We start from the raw sequence: 20,998 nt of genomic DNA, 5'->3' as shown, positions 1-20,998 counted from the left end.
GGTAACAGAGTGTTTAAATTTTGCACTAGTCTTTTCTATTAATTCATAAATCTGAAGAACAAAGTAACTATTTGGAAAATAGAATAGAGACAGAGGAGCCTGATTCTCATTCACACTAAGGCTCCGTTCCCTTGCTCTGGCAGTACAAAGGAGCCTTAAAGTGGGGTAAATTACATTTCTGTTCAATTTGAGGCCCCTTTACACTTATATAGCAACCTTAGTGTAACGAGACTCAGACTCAGAAATGCTAAAACATTAAACAGATTTTGGAGTTTGGTTTTGAGCTGGTTACAAGTTTTTCTATTCTAGGTTATGGTGCCTTATTTCTGGACTCAAAGGTTCTCAGGTAACAGTAAAAGAGCCCTGCCCAACTTATAATTTGTATTGATAACTGTACTCTTAACATAGCCATTAGGTGGTGCTGCAATATCCCACTACATTTACCTGTACCTTGTGGCATTAGGTACAGGCATTACACTCACTGCATGGGAATGAGTGCTTTTACAACTGTATGTTCCCCCATCATCCATAGTTTCAGAAGATGAGAACCCACACTAACTTGCTGACTAAAAGCCAGTCATAAATGTTCATAGGCATGATCAAATATAGTATTTAATAGTGCTTTATCTTCAGCTATTTTTAATCTTCAAGAGAATCTCTTTCCAGAAACCCTATTATTTCTACAACTATTCCAATCAGAGTCTTTAGGCTGCACTTCATTGGAAATAATAAACCTTAATAATTACCAGAGTGAAGACTAGTTAGCTAGCGGGTCTTTCAAACCAGCACTCACAAATGGTTGATTTTCAAAGGAAGCTATGAAATCGCACATCTGTCACATCCAGGCAGTATGAAAAGAATGCTCTCTGCTGCCAAAACATTGGCTGATATTGTGGGACTCTTTGAGAATGTTAATTAAACTAAAGTCATTTAAAAGGATTATGTCAGAGCTTTTTTCTTTTCTCTACTGCCAGGAAGTGACGCGTGCGTGATGTGGTATAACTATTTAATATCATCAGTAACTATAGGGATAACAGTAATTTGCACTTCAAAAGGGCCTTTCAGCTGAGGATCTCAAAACATTAATTAGTTAAACCACACAATACTCCTTTGATGTCAGTATCATTATCCCCATTCTACAGATGGGGAAACTAAAGCACAAAGAGATTGAGTGACTTGTGCAAGGTCAGTGTAAATGGGCAACAGTAATAAACTTGCAGTTTTTATCTGTAGTTACTAATTTCTATTAAATGTAAACAGAACGGTCAGAACGTTATTTTCTAATTTAGGCCCCAATTCATGAAAGCACTTAAGGGTGTGCGTAATTCCATCACTAATCAGGGCAGCACTCAAGCCAATGCTTAATTGAACAGGAATGTTTCCTGAATTGCAGCCTCAGTTCATGAGAACTCAATCCTCTGTGAGAGCTGAGGGAAAACAGCACATGGCAGGTTCTAAGTCCTAAGAGAGGAATAGTGGGCAGATTAAGAACTTGTACCTCCACATGGAGCCATGTAAACTTGAGGCCCTCATGCATGTATATATGACCCTCAGGAAAGAGGCTCTCAGATTTCTCCCAAAGAACATGAATGGAAAACCCAACTTCCCACAAATGAAAAACCTTCATGAGCTTCCACTGTTTTTCAACGAGGTGCTGTGTAATTCAATTCCAAATTATGGGATAATTACAAGGATGCCTCTTACCTTCATGCAAATCCTTTAAAACCCAAAGTACAGTAAATATTTATACCACCCCCTTGCTTTCCTACCTTCAAATACTTACAAACAATGTACGACTGTACGTCCTTCTCCTCCATTGTATTCTTCCTGCCATTTCTCCACCTGACGTATTTGTTTCAAGAAAGAACGTTTGGACACTGGAGTATCTCTGTACATGGGCCATCCCAGGAACTGAAACTGCTGCACCATCCGATACCCATCTTGGGGCTGCAAAGATCCGAACAATAAGCAAGAAAAAAGCGAAGGCATTATTTACACTATATTCAAATGGCATACAATTTAAACTTTCTCATCAAAGTTGTTAAAGGACATCACTGCTTACAAATTACTAAAGTAATTTCAGCTGCCCTTGAGAGTTATGGCTTTTAATCTCCAAAAGAGTTATTAAGCACACAATGTTTTAAGTAGCAGGATATACAAAGAGACTAGAGCAGAACAATGCTACAGCTACAAGAGTCAAGTAAATGATAATTTAATATTATAGTAGTCACTCGATAGCAAAGTGAAAGTCACAATACAATTTCAATTATAACCTCTGGTTTTTCACATGCTCATAACTTTCAGCTTTTTGGAAGAAATGTCCTGTTTCTTTCATTTTAAAAAGAAAGTTTGAGCAAAATCTTTCAAGCCATTATGAGGAAAGCAGGAGTGAAAAAAATAAACATGTTTAAAACATGCACTTTATTAACTGGGCTATGCACAAACTCTCAAGAGAAATAGTTCTGAAGAGAGGCTTTACTATATCAATTAATGCATGGAACAAAAACCCAGAATGTTTACATGACAATGTTGTTGTTATTGCTGTTACACAGTAGTAATAGAGAGGGTGACAGATTAACAAAAGAAGGGACTACAGCAGAGCTGAGGCAGAGTAAATTTTGATTGTCATAGAATCACAGAAGTGTAGTACTGGAAGGGACATCAATAGGTCACCAAGTTCAGTCCCCTGCACTCAAGGCTTATATGGGATTTGCCTGCTTTCTGTCAAAATTTGGAACCTATTGCACCCCTGGCTGGTCCTTTCCATCTGACTGCCCCTCCCCTCAAAATAGGATTAATATTGATCAGCGATTATTAAATCACACATCCTATTAACATTTCATGGGTTTTTTGATTTTACTCATGAAAAATCACTGGGGACTTCAAGGCCCTAGAAATCTGAAAGAATGGGAAGTGAAGGCTTATTCACTGGCTCTCTGGACTGGGAAGTAGGGCCCCAGGTACCTCTTTGGCTCTTTCCTCTCTTGTTGCGGGAGCAGGACACAGGACTTGTCTTTGCTTGTCCTGGGGAGGACTGGCCCTCAGTGCAATCCATGACCTCACTGACCGACTAGGGAGTGCTGCCCATTCTTTCCAATGTCTCCTCAGTTTTGGGAGGAAGTGCCAAGTCCATTTTGCTGGGCCCTCTTTGCCTGGATGGGATGGAATGGGATGCCTGATCTGCTTCATGTCTCTCTCAACCTGGCTTAAGTGGATGTCTGCTGGCTTCAGGAGGTATGGTGAAGTATATTATCACACCACATTAGTATCTTTATAAAGTGCTCACTTCTTTGAAACGCACGTATGTTAAAAGGTGCACTTAAAGGACTGTGCACTTCATAGAGATCCCGGTACAGTATTTACAAGAAGCAAACCTCTCTCTCAAAGAAGTGGTATTGGTGCATTTTGCCTTTTTTTCTATTTAAAGCGCCAGGACATTCAGTGCAGATTATGATAAGGCTGAACTCTTCAAGTACAAGTGTAAAAAAATGCAGATGTTAAAGGCTTCCATTTTCAAAAATGACCTAGTGAGTTCTGGGGGCCCAACTTGAGGCACGAGTTCTGAGGGCCCAACTTGTTTTTCAGGGTTAGGTGCTCAATGCTTTCTGGCAATTACATCCCTTTAAGATGTTTAAAGTTGGGAACTTCAAAGTTAAGGTACCCCAAATCACAACTCATTTTTGAAAATTTAGGCCATGATTCTTGCATCAAAGTAATGTTGCTCATAAAGCCCCTGGTTTTTATTTTTTGTTACATTTATTCAATAAACTAACACAATGTATTTTAAAACATAAACTGAATTATGCACAACAAAATATGCAACGTGGGCTAACTGCTGTAACAACATTAACTTCTGCAATTCCTGGTTAACAGTACAATCTTAATGCTGTATTTTTCTCATGTGAATGTAATAAACATAACAAAGGCACATGGTAGAAAAATGTCTTTATTCTGATTACATATACATAGCCTTATTCTGATTCTATGTATGAACCATATATCTATAAGCTTGTTCTCAGACTTCGGAGTGTGAGGTGCTTTTGCATGTTTAACCTTTACTTTTTGTTTAATCTTTACTTTTATAACCTCAGTAAGGTTTGCTCATTACCTTCAATTTTACACACATTATTATTATACAGATATACACACATTTATTTTATTAATATATAGTCCTGATTAAAACTAACTGGATATTTGGAGGAAAGATTTCTTAGTTAACATTTCCCCCCTGTCAATCGAAATGGTTAAGTTTAAAAAAAAGAGAGAAACTGAATAAGGTTCTTACTCTTGCTGCATTATAAATTCGGAATATCCGGCTGATTATGTCTTCTTCTAAATCAGCTGATACAAATTCCACCTGAATGGGACCATGTCGGTGCACCCCATTTTCTGGCCAGTACTGGGGACACAACTACAGGAGATCAAAATCACAGACAAGCACAGTTATTTATAAGAACATTGATATCCTGGAACATCCCTGGAGAATGCATTTTTCTTGTCTTTTAATATGGATCATTTCATTTAATTTTTTCTCTTTTTCAAGTGTTACTAAAATTCTCACACACATTATTATAAAATTGTAGTTTCCCAATCTCCAGGCCAGTTTTTTCAGTATTCCAACTTTACTTTTGCAGAACAAATTTAACCAAATAAATTCTTAAGTAACTGCACCTCATATGGCTCATTGCTGTATTCTTAACTCTTTGGTGTTTGGAGTCACACATTTCTGACACTCAACATCAATTAAGTGTTCAGATATGATGGGATGTGGGGATGCTGTTGAACGACATCCCATTTAGAGTGTGCTGTGAACAGAGGACCAAAGGCCTGATATCTTAAAGTGTTCTAAGTGTATTGATACCAGTTCATAACCGCAGTGCAATGTGTTATTGCTGTTATAAAAGTAGAGCTATTCTCAAAACTCCAGTGCCTAAATTCTGGACTCAGTTTAGCTCCAGACTAGTGAACTGGCTAAAATAAGCACTGCTTGAAATTTTCAGTGACCAGTCAGTCTTACATTTGTGAATGCCACTTTACAGTAGAAAATATGACCTAGAGATCACAGAAGAATATGAATATGTATCTTGAACAGTTTAAGTGTCCAATAAAAATTTTTTGGCTTAATCCTGAAATGAATCACCTGACTCTTGGTCTTCTACCCCTAATACTTTAAAGATTAATTCAACACTTTGATGGGGATTCTCAGAATTGCCCTCTATACAGTGTGTTCACTTTCTGGGATATTTAGGTTTGCAGTGTTGTTGTGGCTGTCCTGGTCCCAGGACATTAGAGAGACAAGGTGATATCTTTTATTGGACCAACTTCTGTTGGGGAAAGAGACACTTTTTTAAGCTTACCGAAGAAGAGCTCTGTATAAGCTCAAAAGATTTTCTTTCACGAACAGAAATTGGTCCAATAAAAGATACTACCTCACCTACCAGGGATACCTATAGCAGTTCATGGCCAGGCATGCAGCAAAATTAAGTATGAGAATGAGCAAACTAACGCTTGCTTGCAGGAGCATTGATCTCATATTTTAAAACTTCATTTTATTCAAAAAAGTAGCAGTGGCCTTCATTCTGTTGCAGGCGATCCACAGCTGAGCTGACAAATCAGACATGCTACAGCTGTTGTTTTGCACTTCTTTATAACACTCATCCCTCAACAGAGCCACTCATAAATTACTGCATTTTACGAAAATGTGGCCCTTTAAAACAGAGTAAAAATAGGACAAAGTCTGATTTGCATATCAGTTCAATTTAACAAATTAAAAACAAAAAAATCCAATTAGGATAATGTATTTTCTTTTTTTAAAAACACTCTACATTCACAGCTCACACTGATGAGCAAATTACTTTTAGACTCTGCTCTGAATCTTAATTATGTTTTCATTATGAAATACACTTATCTGTATTGAGTAACAAAATACAATGAACATAGATAGCTAATGTAGGTTTCCAACATGCTGTACAACTCACTGTAAGTCCTTCCATTATGTAGTAATACCATTCCAATGGCTTTTTGAAAAATACTTAAAGATCATATAAAGGCTAAGATGTTTGGCACAGCAGTTGTAGGAATCCATGATTTTCAAATATGTAGGACATTTGGTTTGAGGGTTTTTTTGTGAATGTGAGTGGTTGGATGTATGTGATGTATCAACTTCTTTAGGGTAGATGTTTAGGGTTTGATTTCTCAGGAAGGCATGGAATTCCCCCTAAACTGGAGTATATATACAGCAGCTGCAGCAGATCCACATGGCTACCATGTAGCAGCCATGGTCCTTCATAAAATGGACTATCTTGAATGGTTACTTGCAAATCTTCCTTTGACAAGAATCAGTATGAGAAGATTTAGACTTCTCAAATCTCTCCAAATTGCATCTTCCAACTTCATTTGTGGTTGGCCCCATATCTACTTGCTTCGACTTCAGCTCTACAAACTTTCTATAAAAGCATACCTTTTTCTGCATGCTGGACATGACCCCACCACTGCAATTGTCCTGTTCTCAACTGGGGTAAGACTGCAACTTCCTGGGATCGTCTACATATCTCTTCATTTGTGACAAAACCATCTCAACATATGTTAATAATGTGCCGTAACTTTTGTCACTAAAACTATTTATTTTCCCCTCCTATGTTTTATTTTTAATGGCCATGATCCTGCTCCACATAGCAGGGCTGTCGTCACTATCATGGTGAACACTCGTATCTTAGATGTCACAGAGATATCCTGCCACACAGAGGCCTTTGAAGATTCTGAAATGCCACTGATGCAAGATCAATTCGACATGTGAATTCTTTGGTTATACAACCTCCTGCTCTCAACCAACTAGCCAGATAGATGAAACCATTTACCCATTCAATGTCATTGCCATCTACACACAGGCCATTCACTTCCATTTTACAGGAAGCATGCATAGCTTTGGTTTTATCACCATTGATCTTAAGTCCCACAGATTTTGCAATTTTTTTGTAGATCTTCCAGCATTAGCTGTAGTTGGCCAATAGGCATTTCAAGTAAGAAAATATCATTTGCATACTCAAGATCCTAAATTTTGCAACTCCTACTTGGGCCTCAATCAGTTTTGGATTGGAAGAGGGGCTGTATCATCCCTTTTTTCCAAAAGGGAGAGTGATTAGTTTGCTCAGATTATAGGGGAATAATGCTGCTGTCAGTGTCAGGGAAAGTGTTTATGACCATACTACTGAACTGACTGAAATTGGGCCTTAAACCAAAAATGACAGATAACTAATGTGGTTTCTGTACTGGCCAATCTACAATCTATGCTATATATGCTCTGTGAAATGTTACTGAAAAACGCCTAGGGCAACAAAAGACAGTTAACACCATGTTTATAGACCTTGTAGCTGGTTTTGACTCAGTGCACCAATCACCCTTGTGAATAATGACACACCAGGATGGGGTGCCTGAGGACTTAATGTTCAGAGTGGACAAACTACCATGGTACGTTTAGCTGTGTGAGGGTCAATGGCTGTACTACAGGCTGGTTTTCAGCAGAATCAGAAGTGCACCAGGGTTGATTCCTCTCACCTATGTTATTTAATGTTCTAACAGAGTATCTGATGTATGTATTACAGTAATATGTAAATACATTATATAGAAATAAATAAATAAATAAATAACTATTTTGACAATAATTAGTAATAACGCTGAATGATAATGGTTTTCAATAAACCAGCCCTCTTTTCCTTCTTTTTGCTTTTTGAGTTTTGAGATTTATTCCTAATGAAAAGCTTGTCACTTACGTTTGAGAAAAAAGTTTAATGAATTGCAAAGACAGGTGTATTACCTGACACATTATATATCCCAATAGCTTTTAATAGTGAGTAAGGCCAATAAATGCCTAAAATAGCCAAACACTATTATACATTCAAAACACAGCCTACAAATTCACAAACTCTGTGTAGCAGTTACTAAAAGTCTGACTCCCTAGAGTGTTTCCTCATTCACACTGAAAATAACCTCAGACTCATGAATAAAAGTTTTTTCTTTAATTTCTAGACAAGTAAGAATGGTTAGGGATTCAGAAGCTCAGTATTTAAGACAGTGTTTGGAATTTGTAGGCACTTTTTTGAAAGCCCAGGTTGAAAACTTTTATGTTTTTTAAAACAAAATCTTAATGTTAACATGAAATAAATGTGAGCATTTTTCTATGTATGACTTAAACTTGTTAAAAAAGAGATTCTTGAACACATCAGGAATAAATATCAGATGCAGCATACTACAGCATATTAATTTTGACGTTACTTTAACCAAATATTAAAAGCATTTTAGAACATTTACATAGTAGGGTCTTGTTTACTGCATTGCTCCTGTTTAATGCCAGTGTTAAAAAGTAAAGTCAGTGCTTAAGGAAATTGCCATATCAGAAGCCCAGAATGGCTCAAGTTCTCTACTTTTTTAAAGAACAGATATATCTTTCTAACGAACAATGAGCAGCTATATTGTAAGCTAATTAAAAATGCCCCATACATTTGCTTCATCTCTGTTCTGGAGAGAGCCCCTCTATGGAGAGAAGATAGTCCAGTCTCCATTCCTGTTTAGTTCTTGTCCTCTCCACTGAGGCTGCCACTTACAGATCCAATTTGTGCCAAATGTGATGCTGATTTTTGTGATGGGAATGACTGTCCACTAGTAGAATCATAGAAATCAAGGTTGGAAGGGACCTCAGGAGGTCATTTAGTCCAACCCCCTGCTCAAAGCAGGACCAATCCCCAATTTTTGCCCCAGGTCCCTAAATGGCCCCCTCAAGGATTGAACTCCCAACCCTGGGTTTAGCAGGCCAATGCTCAAACCACTGAGCTATCCCTCCCCCTGTCTAGGTAGACCAAGACCACAGACTCATTTCAGGCAAGCAACACGGGAAAGCTGTGAATTTCTGTTAACTTTTGGCCACTATGAACTTGTTTTAAACTTTGAGCCAAGTCCTAGAACTGAAAGGTTCAACATTCTATTACCAATTCCCAAGGAGTTAGGGGTGTGTGTGTGTGTATTTACATAATGGTGGACAAACTTATGATGGCCTCATTCTTTCCTCCCTTCCCTCCCTTTGCCTATCCACGAGCTATGAATCAATTTTCTAGTGTTTGTGAATGCTGTTTTATAACCCAAATTATGTCCTAACACTGTTCTGAAGCACACATGTACTACCTAAACACAAGCATTACTCTGTAAAGTACTTTGATTGGAGCAGTTTCTAGGACTTACTTGTGCTGGATCCACATCATTCAGCATAACGATTGATGTGCAATGATAGTCTAGGACCAGCCTCCAGAAATCTTTGACAGTATTTGGTAAAGGGTGCTGGGTAACTATAAAAGCTGAGGGTTGCTTATAGCTCTGCAAAACAATAGCAACAGAAGATAAAATTAAAAGTGATAAGAGAAGAAATCCATCCAGCAAAATGTCAGTAATGGCCCCAAACCCTAGGAAAATAAGTATTATTGTTATTTTGAAGATTACTCACACAGTGTTTTCAGATCTTCCCTGAGATGCTTGCTTGTAATCTAATAAACTGTAATTTTACATCTGGAGACAATATGGCTTTAACAGATCATATTTTTAAAAAAAATTATGACATGGGCATACAGAAGGAGAAAAAAAGAGATTCTTGCTTCCAATGTACCACCCATAAAATCTCGAGAGGTAGATTTGTTCTGAGTTGTTGACAGACAGATGAATCTATGTTGACTGTACTTGATTGTTAATGTGAATGATTCCTGTGTAAGGTGATACCCAGTTATTGTTCCAAGAAATATTGCTCAAATCCTAGTCTAACTGGCAGCAAAGCAATATCTTTAGGGGGAAAAACAAGGTTCATTCTCTCTTTAAACACTGGCCCATGTCACTGACTGGAGGCACTGGGTGAACTTTCATCCACAACCCATGATTTAGAACCAGACGCTTCTTTGCTGCTGAAGGCCATAATGGAAGTACTTAGTCTGTTATCGGTCGAGGATTGTCAATATCTCCATTAAGAAGGGCATGTCTGCTTTGAAGGAAGCTTGTACGCACCCGTATGCTCAGGAAACTATGTCTAAACGCTGGCAATCTGGGTAGCTATTTGAATCTTCCTTTTTTGCTTGGGTAACTGAGACAGTTAATGACAGGTTTCAGAGTAGCAGCCGTGTTAGTCTGTATCCGCAAAAAGAACAGGAGTACTTGTGGCACCTTAGAGACTAACACATTTATTTGACCCAGCCATACACATACTGAATCTATTTCCCCATGTTAAGTATCCTCACACCTTCTTATCAACTGTCTAAATGGGCCATCTTGATTATCCTTACAAAAGTTTTTTCCTCCCGGTGATAATAGCTCATCTTAATTAATTAGCCTCTTACAGTTGGTATGGCTACTTCCACCTTTTCATGTTCTCTCTCTCTCTCTCTCTCTCTCTCTTCTTACTGTATGTTCCATTCTATGCATCCGATGAAGTGGGCTGTAGCCCACAAAAGCTTATGCTCAAATAAATTAGTCAGTCTCTAAGGTGCCACAAGTACTCCTTTTCTTTTTGAGAAGGTTAATGGGGCAAGAGGACTCTCACAGAATCTAGCTTTTCGTTCTGGTTACAGACTTGAATATGGTGCCAGATGTGCCCTTCTTCTTTCCTTTGGTCAGTAATCTCTTCTTAGCACTCGATAATCATTAGATATCCATGCTGTAACTATCAGATCAATCAGCTGCCTTCAATGATCATGAGAGGGTGCTGACTTGCCTGAAGTCATGTGCGGAACTGGGGGCTGCTCTTGAATGGCTCCATTCCTTCCTGGCTGAAAGGTCCCAGAGGGCTGTATTGAGCAACTGCTCACCAAACTCACCCTTGTGTAGCGTGATGCACGATTCAAAATTTCACCCCCCTTATTCAAAGCATATACGGTGCCATCGGGGGAGTTAATGAGGAGGCATAGGTTATGGTGCTTTAAGTGCATTGATGACACCCAGGTCTGCATTTCCATCTCAACTGATACAAGGGGAGGGGAGAGCAACTGAGCACCTGACCCACTAATGGGTATAGACTAGGGTATGAGAAAGAGCAAACCACCTGCTCCTGGCCCCTAATGTAGGGACTATTCTGGGGACATGGCTGGAGCACACAGTGCACCAATGATTCTGGGGAAATGGATCAGCCCCCACGTGGCCAGACCAGCCAGCACAGTTTATAAGAGTCCCAAGGCTGTTCTAAGATGTTTGCAGGGAGGTGGAGTCGCTGAACCAAGCACCAGCTGTCTCCAAGATTAGGAGGATGGAAAAGTGGCAGAAAGCCACCTAACTCCCCTGCCCTGGAGCACCAACCATGGCTCAGGTACACCTTAGGATCCAGCCCAACAATTTGATTTCAAAGGTAAATGGCTCATAATAAGATAAGTAGCTGCAAAAGCTAATACTAAGGAATCATCTTTTTTGATCAGTACTTATTTACAAAACAAAATAATATTGACCTCTCTATGATGGGATGCGGTATAATGGCAAGACAGCAGACATTACAATCTGAGATTTGTCACTGGCTTCCTGTGTGCCCCGGGACATTGTGTGAATCTAGACAAGCCATTTAAGCTTGTCTGTTTCCCTATTCATATAAACAAAGATAACAACACCTAGTTTTGAGCCTTATCTAACATGAATAAAATACTTTGAGATCTTGGATGGAAAGTCCTATATGAGTGCAAACTATTATTATTACTGAAGCTTTACTTTTCAGAAAGAATATTTCAAGTATGTTCATTCTTTCCTAAACACTATTTTCTCGTACGTGTGTGTGTCACAATTTTAATTACCCCAGTTCTAAAATGTCAGAGATATACTATAAATCTCTAGAGAGTGTAAAACACATTTAAGTGTCTTTTTACTGATATCCTATTAGCACTATTAAAATTACCATAACTGCATTTAAAATATTCATTTTTTCATCAGCTGAACAGGAAATGTTCACTCAGACAGATATAAATAGAACGACTGGAGTAATGTCTTGTGTGCTATCTGTGCTGACAGGCAATTATTTTTTCTGTTAATTACTGTGTAAATTAGAAGGAAAGGGATCTAAAATACTGCTGCAAACCCTATTATCCCATTTAGCTGCCTGGGTGACTTAATAGGTAACTCTTTTTCTCTTTAGGCCAGATGGTTAAAAATTCAAGAGCTAGCGAGAAATGCAGACATTTTTAATTTGTCAGTACTCCCTGACGGGCTTTCTCTGTGTGGTTTTGGAACCTTGGCTGAGACATAACATATGAGGGATCCTAAATGTACTCAGGGGTTTAAAGATTTTGTGTCATTTTTTGAAAGTGAAGTGGAAGGATTTGAGTGCTCTGGTGCTGACTATGCTTCCCAGGATTTTCCAGTGTGGAGTTTATTCCTGCTTTATTATTAATGATATAATGGGGCTTACATCCATCAGTGCGGCGTTAATGTAGTTACTGCTCTCCCCATCTATTGTTATGAGGAAAGGGAGGCATCTGTCTGGAGGCAGAACATCCATACAGCGATTTTTTTCATGATTACGGGGTAAAAGTGCTATACTGCAATCTTCTACACGCAGTGTTGGAGTCACCATGTTTAGAGTCTATGAAAAAGAATAAACAATACATGAGCAAGGTTAGCTCATCAGTGAACGAATCCTAAAATAGTTAAATAATAGAATTTCAAATCAATTTGGGATACAGTTTCAGAGGGAATTTACAAATGTAAAAAATCAAAAGAAAAACAAACAAATGAATGAACAGCTGGGTTCAAAAGCAAAAACCTTGGATTGCTGAACATGAGCACATATGAAGGAAGAACCTGAAAGATGGTTGCAGGGTTACCTGTATTCTGGCCAAAGGATCATGGAGGGAAACCACATAGGATTCAAACCTCTGTTTATGAGGAAAGAGAGAACTTTACAACTACTCCATTGGATATCTTTATTACTTCACATATTTCAACAGAAATTTGTGACATATTATTGCCCTGTTGTGTAGTTCTTTCCTCACAGGCCCGATCCAAACCCCACTGAAATCAATGGAGGGTCTCTGTTGACTTCAACAGGTATGGGAGGAGGAGCCATATTGCATGTATCCACGTTGTGCTGTCCATGACTTACCCTAAATTCTTCTTTGATCTGACTTGAGTTAGTCTGAGGATCCAGTTTATTCATTTCATAGTACACAGACCTAACTTGAGAAGCTGGAATAGAAGTATCTCCACAAAGACAGGCTTCCAGTATTGCGTCGTGGATAAATACGTACTGCTCCTGGTAAAGCAATCAACACAATTACTGACTTAGAGGGAGCACCTCTTAAGTATTAGTGCTCAAGTAAACAGTAAATAACCTATAAAGCTCACATTAACATCAATGTACACTGAGTAGAGCCTGTAGAGAGCAAAAGTAGTTAATGAAATATACTATTATATTCCACAGAAAAAGCTGTGGAAGGGTTGGGCCCAGTCAGTTATGATAAATAAGCCAACCAACCTGTACACACACACAAAAAAAGGTTTTATAGTGGCCTCATCTTGCTTTTTTCTTTTTGCACAGCTCCACAGGCACTTCTGCTCATAAATGGGATCCAAAGTGGCGGATCTTAACTCTGACTAAACAATATCACCCAGACTATCTTTTTAAAAACATTTATCACCCTCAAAATCAGAAACCAGTAAGGTACCACCCATATGTTTGTTTGTATAAATATTGAATGGCTTTATTGTTCCTCACTGCACCATATGAAGTATTTTCCATGTATTGTGGCAGGTAGCGTATGTTATAAAGAGCAGTACTTTTACGGCAAATGATACAACAACAGTCCAAGAAAGATGCCCATACCTCAGTTTGCACCATGTTAACTCTTCGAGATCGAAGCTCCCTGACACAGTTGTATATATCTACGACACCTTCTCTTTCTGCCATATCTAGCATGATGTCAATGACAATGAAGCATCCGGTTCTACCAGCACCAGCACTAAAATAAAAGCACAGTCCACGCTGAATGAATTCTTAGAAAATATAAGGTTTTGAGCCTGATTCTGCAAGTGCTTCAGGTGTTGGATACTTACTGACATCAACAAGAGTTCTGTGTATAGGGGTTTGCAGGGTCGATTTTGCCATTTTTTCTTATTACTTTATTATGAGTAGCTCCTATGGCTTCAATTACTTATGGAGTGATCACACAATGTAGGGTGGGGAAGAATTAGGCCCAGAGTCTTAGTGGGGAAATGGAAAGCAGACATTTTCATTCTGCTTACCTGCAGTGTACAACCAGTGGGCCGGCATTAGGTGGGCTCTTGGACTTCACCTGCCGTACAAATCCCAGCAGTCCTGTTGCATGGTATGGTACGCCATGGTCTGGCCAGCCTGTGAAGTGAAACTGCCTGATTTCTCGGATTTCATGAGCACCTCTCTGTCCAGAATCAAATAAACAAATAAAGAAGAAGAAGAAGAAGAAAAAAAAATAATGTAGAAATGAAAATGGGGAAGAAATTAGGAGAGAGACTTTGTTTGAACATGAGTTTAACAACTGGGGCCTTGCTTAAAAAAACTACTGGAGTTCTTTAAAAGGCAAGATGAGGTGTGGATTTTCAACTGGATCCAAAACCTTAGCATAAAATAGGTTGGTTTAATACTAACTGCTCAGGTGCTTTTGAAAATCCCACTAAATGCCCACCTGCATCTTTAGGCACCTAAACAGCTTTAACAATTCACTCCTAAGGGAGTAAGTCAACAACAAAGCCAGGAACAGAAATCATGTGGCAAACTCCCATTGATTTCACTGACGTCAGGATTTCACCCTAGAACTTCTGATGTTCATTTCTCTCATTCCTTGTTCCCAGGTAAGCAAACCAGTAGTAGCAGCACCTGTGTGTGCTCCTCCAACCACAAAGGGAAGCACTGGAGATGGGAGAAGGCTCTTTACTTCCCCTCCACTGCTCAGCTAATCACCACTTAGCCCTTAGTAATTTAATACCTGTAGTATATGGATATGGTGACAAACCTACAGAGGGCCTACTGGAATTGTATTTGCCGAGAAACCAAATGCTACTGTCATTTACAATATCAACCTGTAGGGCATCTAGGTAAATAGACGGATTTTATTAAATCTATTTTTTCCTCTGTAAAATTGCAGCACTGTTTATTTGTTAGTATAATATAGTCTTTTACAAACCTATACACCAGAGGCCACCATATACATTTCAAAAGCAAATAATATTATGACAGGTAGTGTCCAGCTTGGACAGATATAAAGGTTAGCTGTGGAATAAATATTGATGATTTTAATAACTGGTGTTCTGTGTTTCTTCTTCTTAAGGCTATATTTCCCTGTCTTGAACTGCTTTGCATATAAAAGGCCTAACTCTATTTGCATGGTAATGAAGTAGTATAAAGTTGTTATTTAGCTTTATTAATAGTATGCAAGAACCAGGGCAGGGATTTCCAACACTTAGGAAATGTGTATCTCAAAGGGGCTGTTGGAAATAAGCAACGTGTCAGAGGGCCCATTCCTGTTCCCACTTATGCTAATAGCAAAACCTCAATTGTCTTCAATGGGAGTGGAAGCAGGATCAAGATGAGGGAGACAGAGATGTGGAAATTAAGGAGAATGGATCATTTTGAGTGATTACCTAATGTTCATGTATGTTTGCAACAGGAACAAGCAATGGTTAGGAAAATATATCCAAATTGGAATGTGTTCTGTTTTAGGCTGTGTTCACTGGAAAAAATATGTGATTTTTAAATTATGTTTAAACCGTAATGTAGACAAGGCAATTTATATTTTTACACACATTAACAGGAAGGCTGATGCCCTACCACCTAACGTGTTAAAATACAAATTGCCCTGTCTACGCAAGGATTTTAACATTTGTTAGTCAACATACCACATAAATTGCACCTCCAAAATTTAAGTGTACATCCATTACACATGCAAAACCTCCATTTGCACATGCAGAATAGGTAGATGTACATGTAATTGCCTGTCTGCAAGCACACTTACTTGTCTGGCAAGTGCTGTCAATGTACCTTCAAAACATGAGCTGTATACACCCACCGGATTCACACTTAAATATTTCAAGTGTAATTTTTGTCTACCATTTGTGCTAGATTTTGCATATAGCATATTGCTATAATGAGTTTTTTTATTGTATCTACAAAGACCCATTTTCATCTCTCTGTATCCTCTCTACTGGGTTTTATACGCAAAACAGAATCACAACTGTGTGAATCATGAAAGCATATGCTCATCTTGGATAGACAATATTTTTCACCTTTTCCTTGAAATCAAAAGGATGAAAACTCTGTCATATTATAAACTGTCCCTAGACTGTTCATAATTTAGGCTTTGCTCCTGAAACACTTACTCAGCTGCTTACTCCTGCACAAATGAGTAGTCCCATTGACTAGTAGTTCCCGAAAAACTACTCATGTGCACAAAATTAAGCACATATGAAAGTGTTTGCAGGATCAGGGCCTAAGTCTCTTTAAGTTTTAAATTACACAGGAGCAGGATTACAACCACCACACCCTGACATTAACTAAACTGTCATTTCTTTTTAAAAAATGCATCAATCAACTCCTTCCCCAACAAATAAACTTCTTAGTTTTCTTTTAGAAGCATATAGAAAAAATGACCTGAATAACTAAGTGGGTCAGAAACATTTTATACAATCTAAATTCAGGAAAGAGGATATGGGTAGCCTTGACTGTTCAGCACAATAAGGAAAACTAAAAAAATAAATAACAGAGGGGGAAAAAACAAACACATTCCTTTCTGAACACACAGAAGCTGCATTATCAGCTTATTGAAAAGCTGCCTATTGTTAAAAAACTAATGTCTAAATGAGGTATTTTCAAATGGAGAAATTTTTTTGAAATAAAATAGTTAGGATTGTTTATCCCTATCTGTTTCAATTCACTTATTCATGAGCTTTTGGTCATGAGTAACTGTAAAATCCTCCAAGTCTTTTTTCACAGTCCTGACTAAGAAGTGAAAAGCTAACTTCAAAGCATGACCTTCGAACTTCATGAACAGAAATCACCCAAACCACATTTTCTTCAAAGTCTAATCACCCCCTTCTCATCTCTGTGTGTTAAAAAATATCTAAATAGTTGGAGACAACAGGTTTGAGTGAGCCGAGGAAAAAGTATTACTAACATTAGATTCCATTCGCTGGACTGGTGTATATTTAACAATTAGGCTGAAGAATGTAATAGGAAAAATTAATTGCTCATCTTTCTGGATCTGCCTTTGTCATGCATTGTGAGATCATGGACAAGATGCTCTAACACAAACTGAGATTAGATGATTCAGTAACTTAATAGGAACACCTTTAAAACATTGGTTTAAAGAAAATTGATGCCATGGCAAATAAGAATACATAGCTGAAAATGACTTAAGTTATTTGATATTCAAGACATACTAGTGAGTGAACAAAAATCATGGAACAACCAGGATGCATGCTAAATCTCAGCATTGAACCATGCTACTTTTGTCACTGCTTCCAGCACTCCTGTTGGTAGTTTTATACATTGTCTCTCTAGGCTGTAAATCATCTGAAACAACAACCTGATTTTAATACCTGTTAATTAAGTGACAACCCAATGAATGGCATTATTCAAATCAACTAAAAGACGATACAATATGGCATTTGTAACTGTGCTTGTAAAGGACCTCCCCTGCTTAAAGTCTTGTTAAAAAAATTACTTCATTATAAAACAGTTCTGCTGTAGACCAGGAAATATATTGGACCAGTGGATTACAGCAGTTATAATCATGCTAGACGTCTGAATAATAGTAGTATATAAAAAGACTTATTTTTGACATAGACTGACTTGATTGTGGTGAATAGAAGACAGGAAAACAACATCAATGTCCTGTTTAATTGATAGATGGGTCAGAGCCCTCTCCTCCTCTAGTGCCCCAAGGGAATGGAATTTCTGTTTCCATTTCAAGTCTGGACCAGGGTAAGGCAGAAAGGATCCACATTTAAAGAAAAGTGAAAATCCAATCTTCCATAAGGGAGCACTGGAAGACTACCCAAAAGTAATTTGCTATGAAAAATGAGCTGCCTGTTACCCAGTGAAATCTAGGATCTTTTCAAAGTGACAAAATTACATGTCAGGTTTCAGAGGAGCAGCCGTGTTTGTCTATATTCAGGATAGGTTGTAGATCCTTGATGATGCGTTGGAGAGGTTTTAGTTGGGGGCTGAAGGTGATGGCTAGTGGTGTTCTGTTGTTTTCTTCAAGGATCTACAACCTACCCTGAAGGACAACCCATCACTCTCACAGATCTTGGGAGACAGGCCAGTCCTTGCTTGCAGACAGCCCCGCAACCAGAAGCAAATACTCACCAGCAACCACATACCCCACAACAGAACCACTAACCCAGGAACCTATCCTTGCAACAAAGCCCGTTGCCAACTGTGTCCACATATCTATTCAGGGGACACCATCATAGGGCCTAATCACATCAGCCACACTATCAGAGGCTCGTTCACCTGCACATCTACCAATGTGATATATGCCATCATGTGCCAGCAATGTCCCTCTGCCATGTACGTTGGCCAAACTGGACAGACTCTACGTAAAAGAATAAATGGACACAAATCAGACGTCAAGAATGATAACATTCAAAAACCAGTCGGAGAACACTTCAATCTCTTTGGTCACTCGATTACAGTCCTAAAAGTGGCAATTCTTCAACAAAAAAACTTCAAAACCAGATTCCAATGAGAGACTGCTGAATTGGAATTAATTTGCAAACTGGATACAATTAACTTAGGCTTGAATAAAGACTGGGAGTGGATGTGTCATTACACAAAGTAAAACTATGTCCCCATGTTTATTCGCCCCTTTACCTCCCCCCACTGTTGCTCAGATGTTCTCGTCAACTGCTGGAAATGGCCCACCTTGATTATCATGACAAAAGGTTTTCCCCCCCACCCTCACTCTCCTGCTGGTAATAGCTCACCTTAAGTGATCACTCTTGTTACAGTGTGTATGGTAACACCCATTGTTTCATGTTCTCTATGTATATAAATCCCACTGTATTTTCCACTGAATGCATCCGATGAAGTGAGCTAATACAGCTCACGAAAAGCTTATGCTCAAATAAATTTGTTAGTCTCTAAGGTGCCACAAGTACTCCTTTTCTTTTTGAAAATTACATGTATTTAACTTGTATGGGAAAACAACATCATATTTTGAAAATACAGTTTTCCAAACTTACCTTCTCCACTGCAAATGTTCGAATCACATATTCAGCCAGGAGCTCTGTTTCTATTAGGGTAACTTTAATGTCTTTATATATCTCTGTGTCATCTGGCCAGTATTTACAACATTTGACCTTTTAAAAATACAAAAGAAATTAAGGTTCATATTTTTCAGCATCTGAATATGTTCTGTACCTTTTGCAATGATTTACGATATCAAATTCAACCACACATAAAACAGTCAGGCTGCTTACACAAGGAAATGGTCCATGTATTTAAAGCAGCAGTGTAGCTCAGGGTAAACATGGGTAAATGGAGTTTGCCAACTTCTCATTTTGGGAATATAGTTTAGCTTGGTTAATTATCCTACTTCTTCTTCTTCTTCTTAACCACTTTTTAACCACTTTAAACAGCTAATTTAAAGAACATACCTTTTAAAAAAGACAGTTTTGGGGTTCTAGGTGGGAATAATATTCAGTAAAATAAGGCAAATTTCTATGTAGCATGAAGGATGTTTATACTGTGCATAGCTCAGTTACAATAACCATTCATTTCTTGTTCTTTCCAAGTCAGGGAGTATACAGAGGGAAAAGCTACAAATAGAAGCTTGAATAAACTCAAGCTCCTCTGGATTTTTTCGTCCACCTGCAGTTGTTACTTGTTCCAAAAATATCTTGCATTCTTTTAAAATGACAGTTCACGCTGTAGACATAAGGGTTTGTCTAATGTTGGAAAGAAAAAGCATCTATTTTCTCAATTAGAATTAACTTCTCAAAAGAACTGGTCAGAGGTGGTCATATAGCTAAAGCACAGGACTGGGTGTCAGGAGATTCTATTCCTGGCTTTAACACTGACTCTCTGTGTGACTCTGAACAATCATTGACTTCAGTGGGCTTTAGGGAATTTGTCCCAGTGAAAGGAGAGAGGGGAGGTGGCTTGCATGAACTCTATTCAGGAGTTGGCGGGGTTTGGTGCGCCTTAGTGCAGCCTAGCACAACCTTCACAAAGTATGTAAAATTAAAATGTGAAGCATCTTTGTGGTAGTCACCTTTCTGGGGGGGGGGGGGAAGGAGAGTTGTGTATTTTGATGAAATGGTTACTCACCCTTACTCAACCCTGTAGTTCTTCGAGATATGTGCTCCCTACTAGGTGCGTTTATGCCTCCAGTGCCTTTGATCAGAGGTTTCTCATAGCAGTGTCTGCTCAGCCCACACATGCGTGCTAGTCAGCCTCATGCCCCGTGCCATTGTTATATAGCACTGTGTTGGCAAACTGCCCTCAGTTCCTTGTCTACTGCAAAGCCCTATAGCAGAGAACTCCGAAACAGAGGGGAAGGAGGGTGGGTAGAGGAGCACCCATAGGGCAGGCATCTCAAAGAACTACAGTTACTGCACAGGGTGAGCAACCATTGTTTCTTCTTTGAGTAGTGTCCCTACAGGTGCCCCACTGCAGGTGATTACCGAGCAGTTCTCTTTAAGGAGGAGGGAGCTTTGGAGTCAAGTCCAATAGGGAAGATAGTAGAGCTGGGCCAAACACAGCGTTGAAAGCAGCATCACGAGTTACTGCGTAATGTTCAGCTAACGTATGTATAGAAGCTAAAATAGCAGCTTTATATATTTCAATAATGGGCACGTTTTCAAGAAATGCCATACACGTGGAAATGGACCTTGTATAGTGAGTTCATATGTCCAAAAATGCTTGAATATTATGAGATTCGTAGCAAGACTGAATGCAGTCAGATACCCACTTGGAAAATCTTTGATTAGAAATTGCAGATCCTTTTGAACTATCCGT

General features: G+C 38.7%; 1 protein-coding gene across 9 annotated transcripts in view; it reads right to left on the bottom strand.

Moving 5' to 3' along the window:
- PTPRM (protein tyrosine phosphatase receptor type M) overlaps positions 1–20,998 on the bottom strand; it is an 835,052-nt gene that overhangs the window by 7,067 nt on the left and 806,987 nt on the right. For all 9 annotated transcript variants that reach the window (XM_073331568.2, XM_073331567.2, XM_073331560.2 and 6 more), the window contains 8 exons: positions 19,222–19,338; positions 14,245–14,399; positions 13,826–13,961; positions 13,106–13,255; positions 12,413–12,586; positions 9,232–9,363; positions 4,286–4,411; positions 1,784–1,947 (listed from right to left, as the gene is read on the bottom strand). In XM_073331568.2, the coding sequence (XP_073187669.1) occupies positions 1,784–1,947; positions 4,286–4,411; positions 9,232–9,363; positions 12,413–12,586; positions 13,106–13,255; positions 13,826–13,961; positions 14,245–14,399; positions 19,222–19,338 (1,154 nt within the window). The remainder of the gene's footprint in view (positions 1–1,783; positions 1,948–4,285; positions 4,412–9,231; positions 9,364–12,412; positions 12,587–13,105; positions 13,256–13,825; positions 13,962–14,244; positions 14,400–19,221; positions 19,339–20,998) is intronic.

This window comes from Lepidochelys kempii, chromosome 2 (genome assembly GCF_965140285.1).
Source record: "Lepidochelys kempii isolate rLepKem1 chromosome 2, rLepKem1.hap1, whole genome shotgun sequence".
Lineage (NCBI taxonomy): Eukaryota > Metazoa > Chordata > Testudines > Cheloniidae > Lepidochelys > Lepidochelys kempii.
The sequence above is the reverse complement of the archived record's forward strand: the minus strand, read 5'-3'. Positions and strand labels throughout refer to the sequence as shown.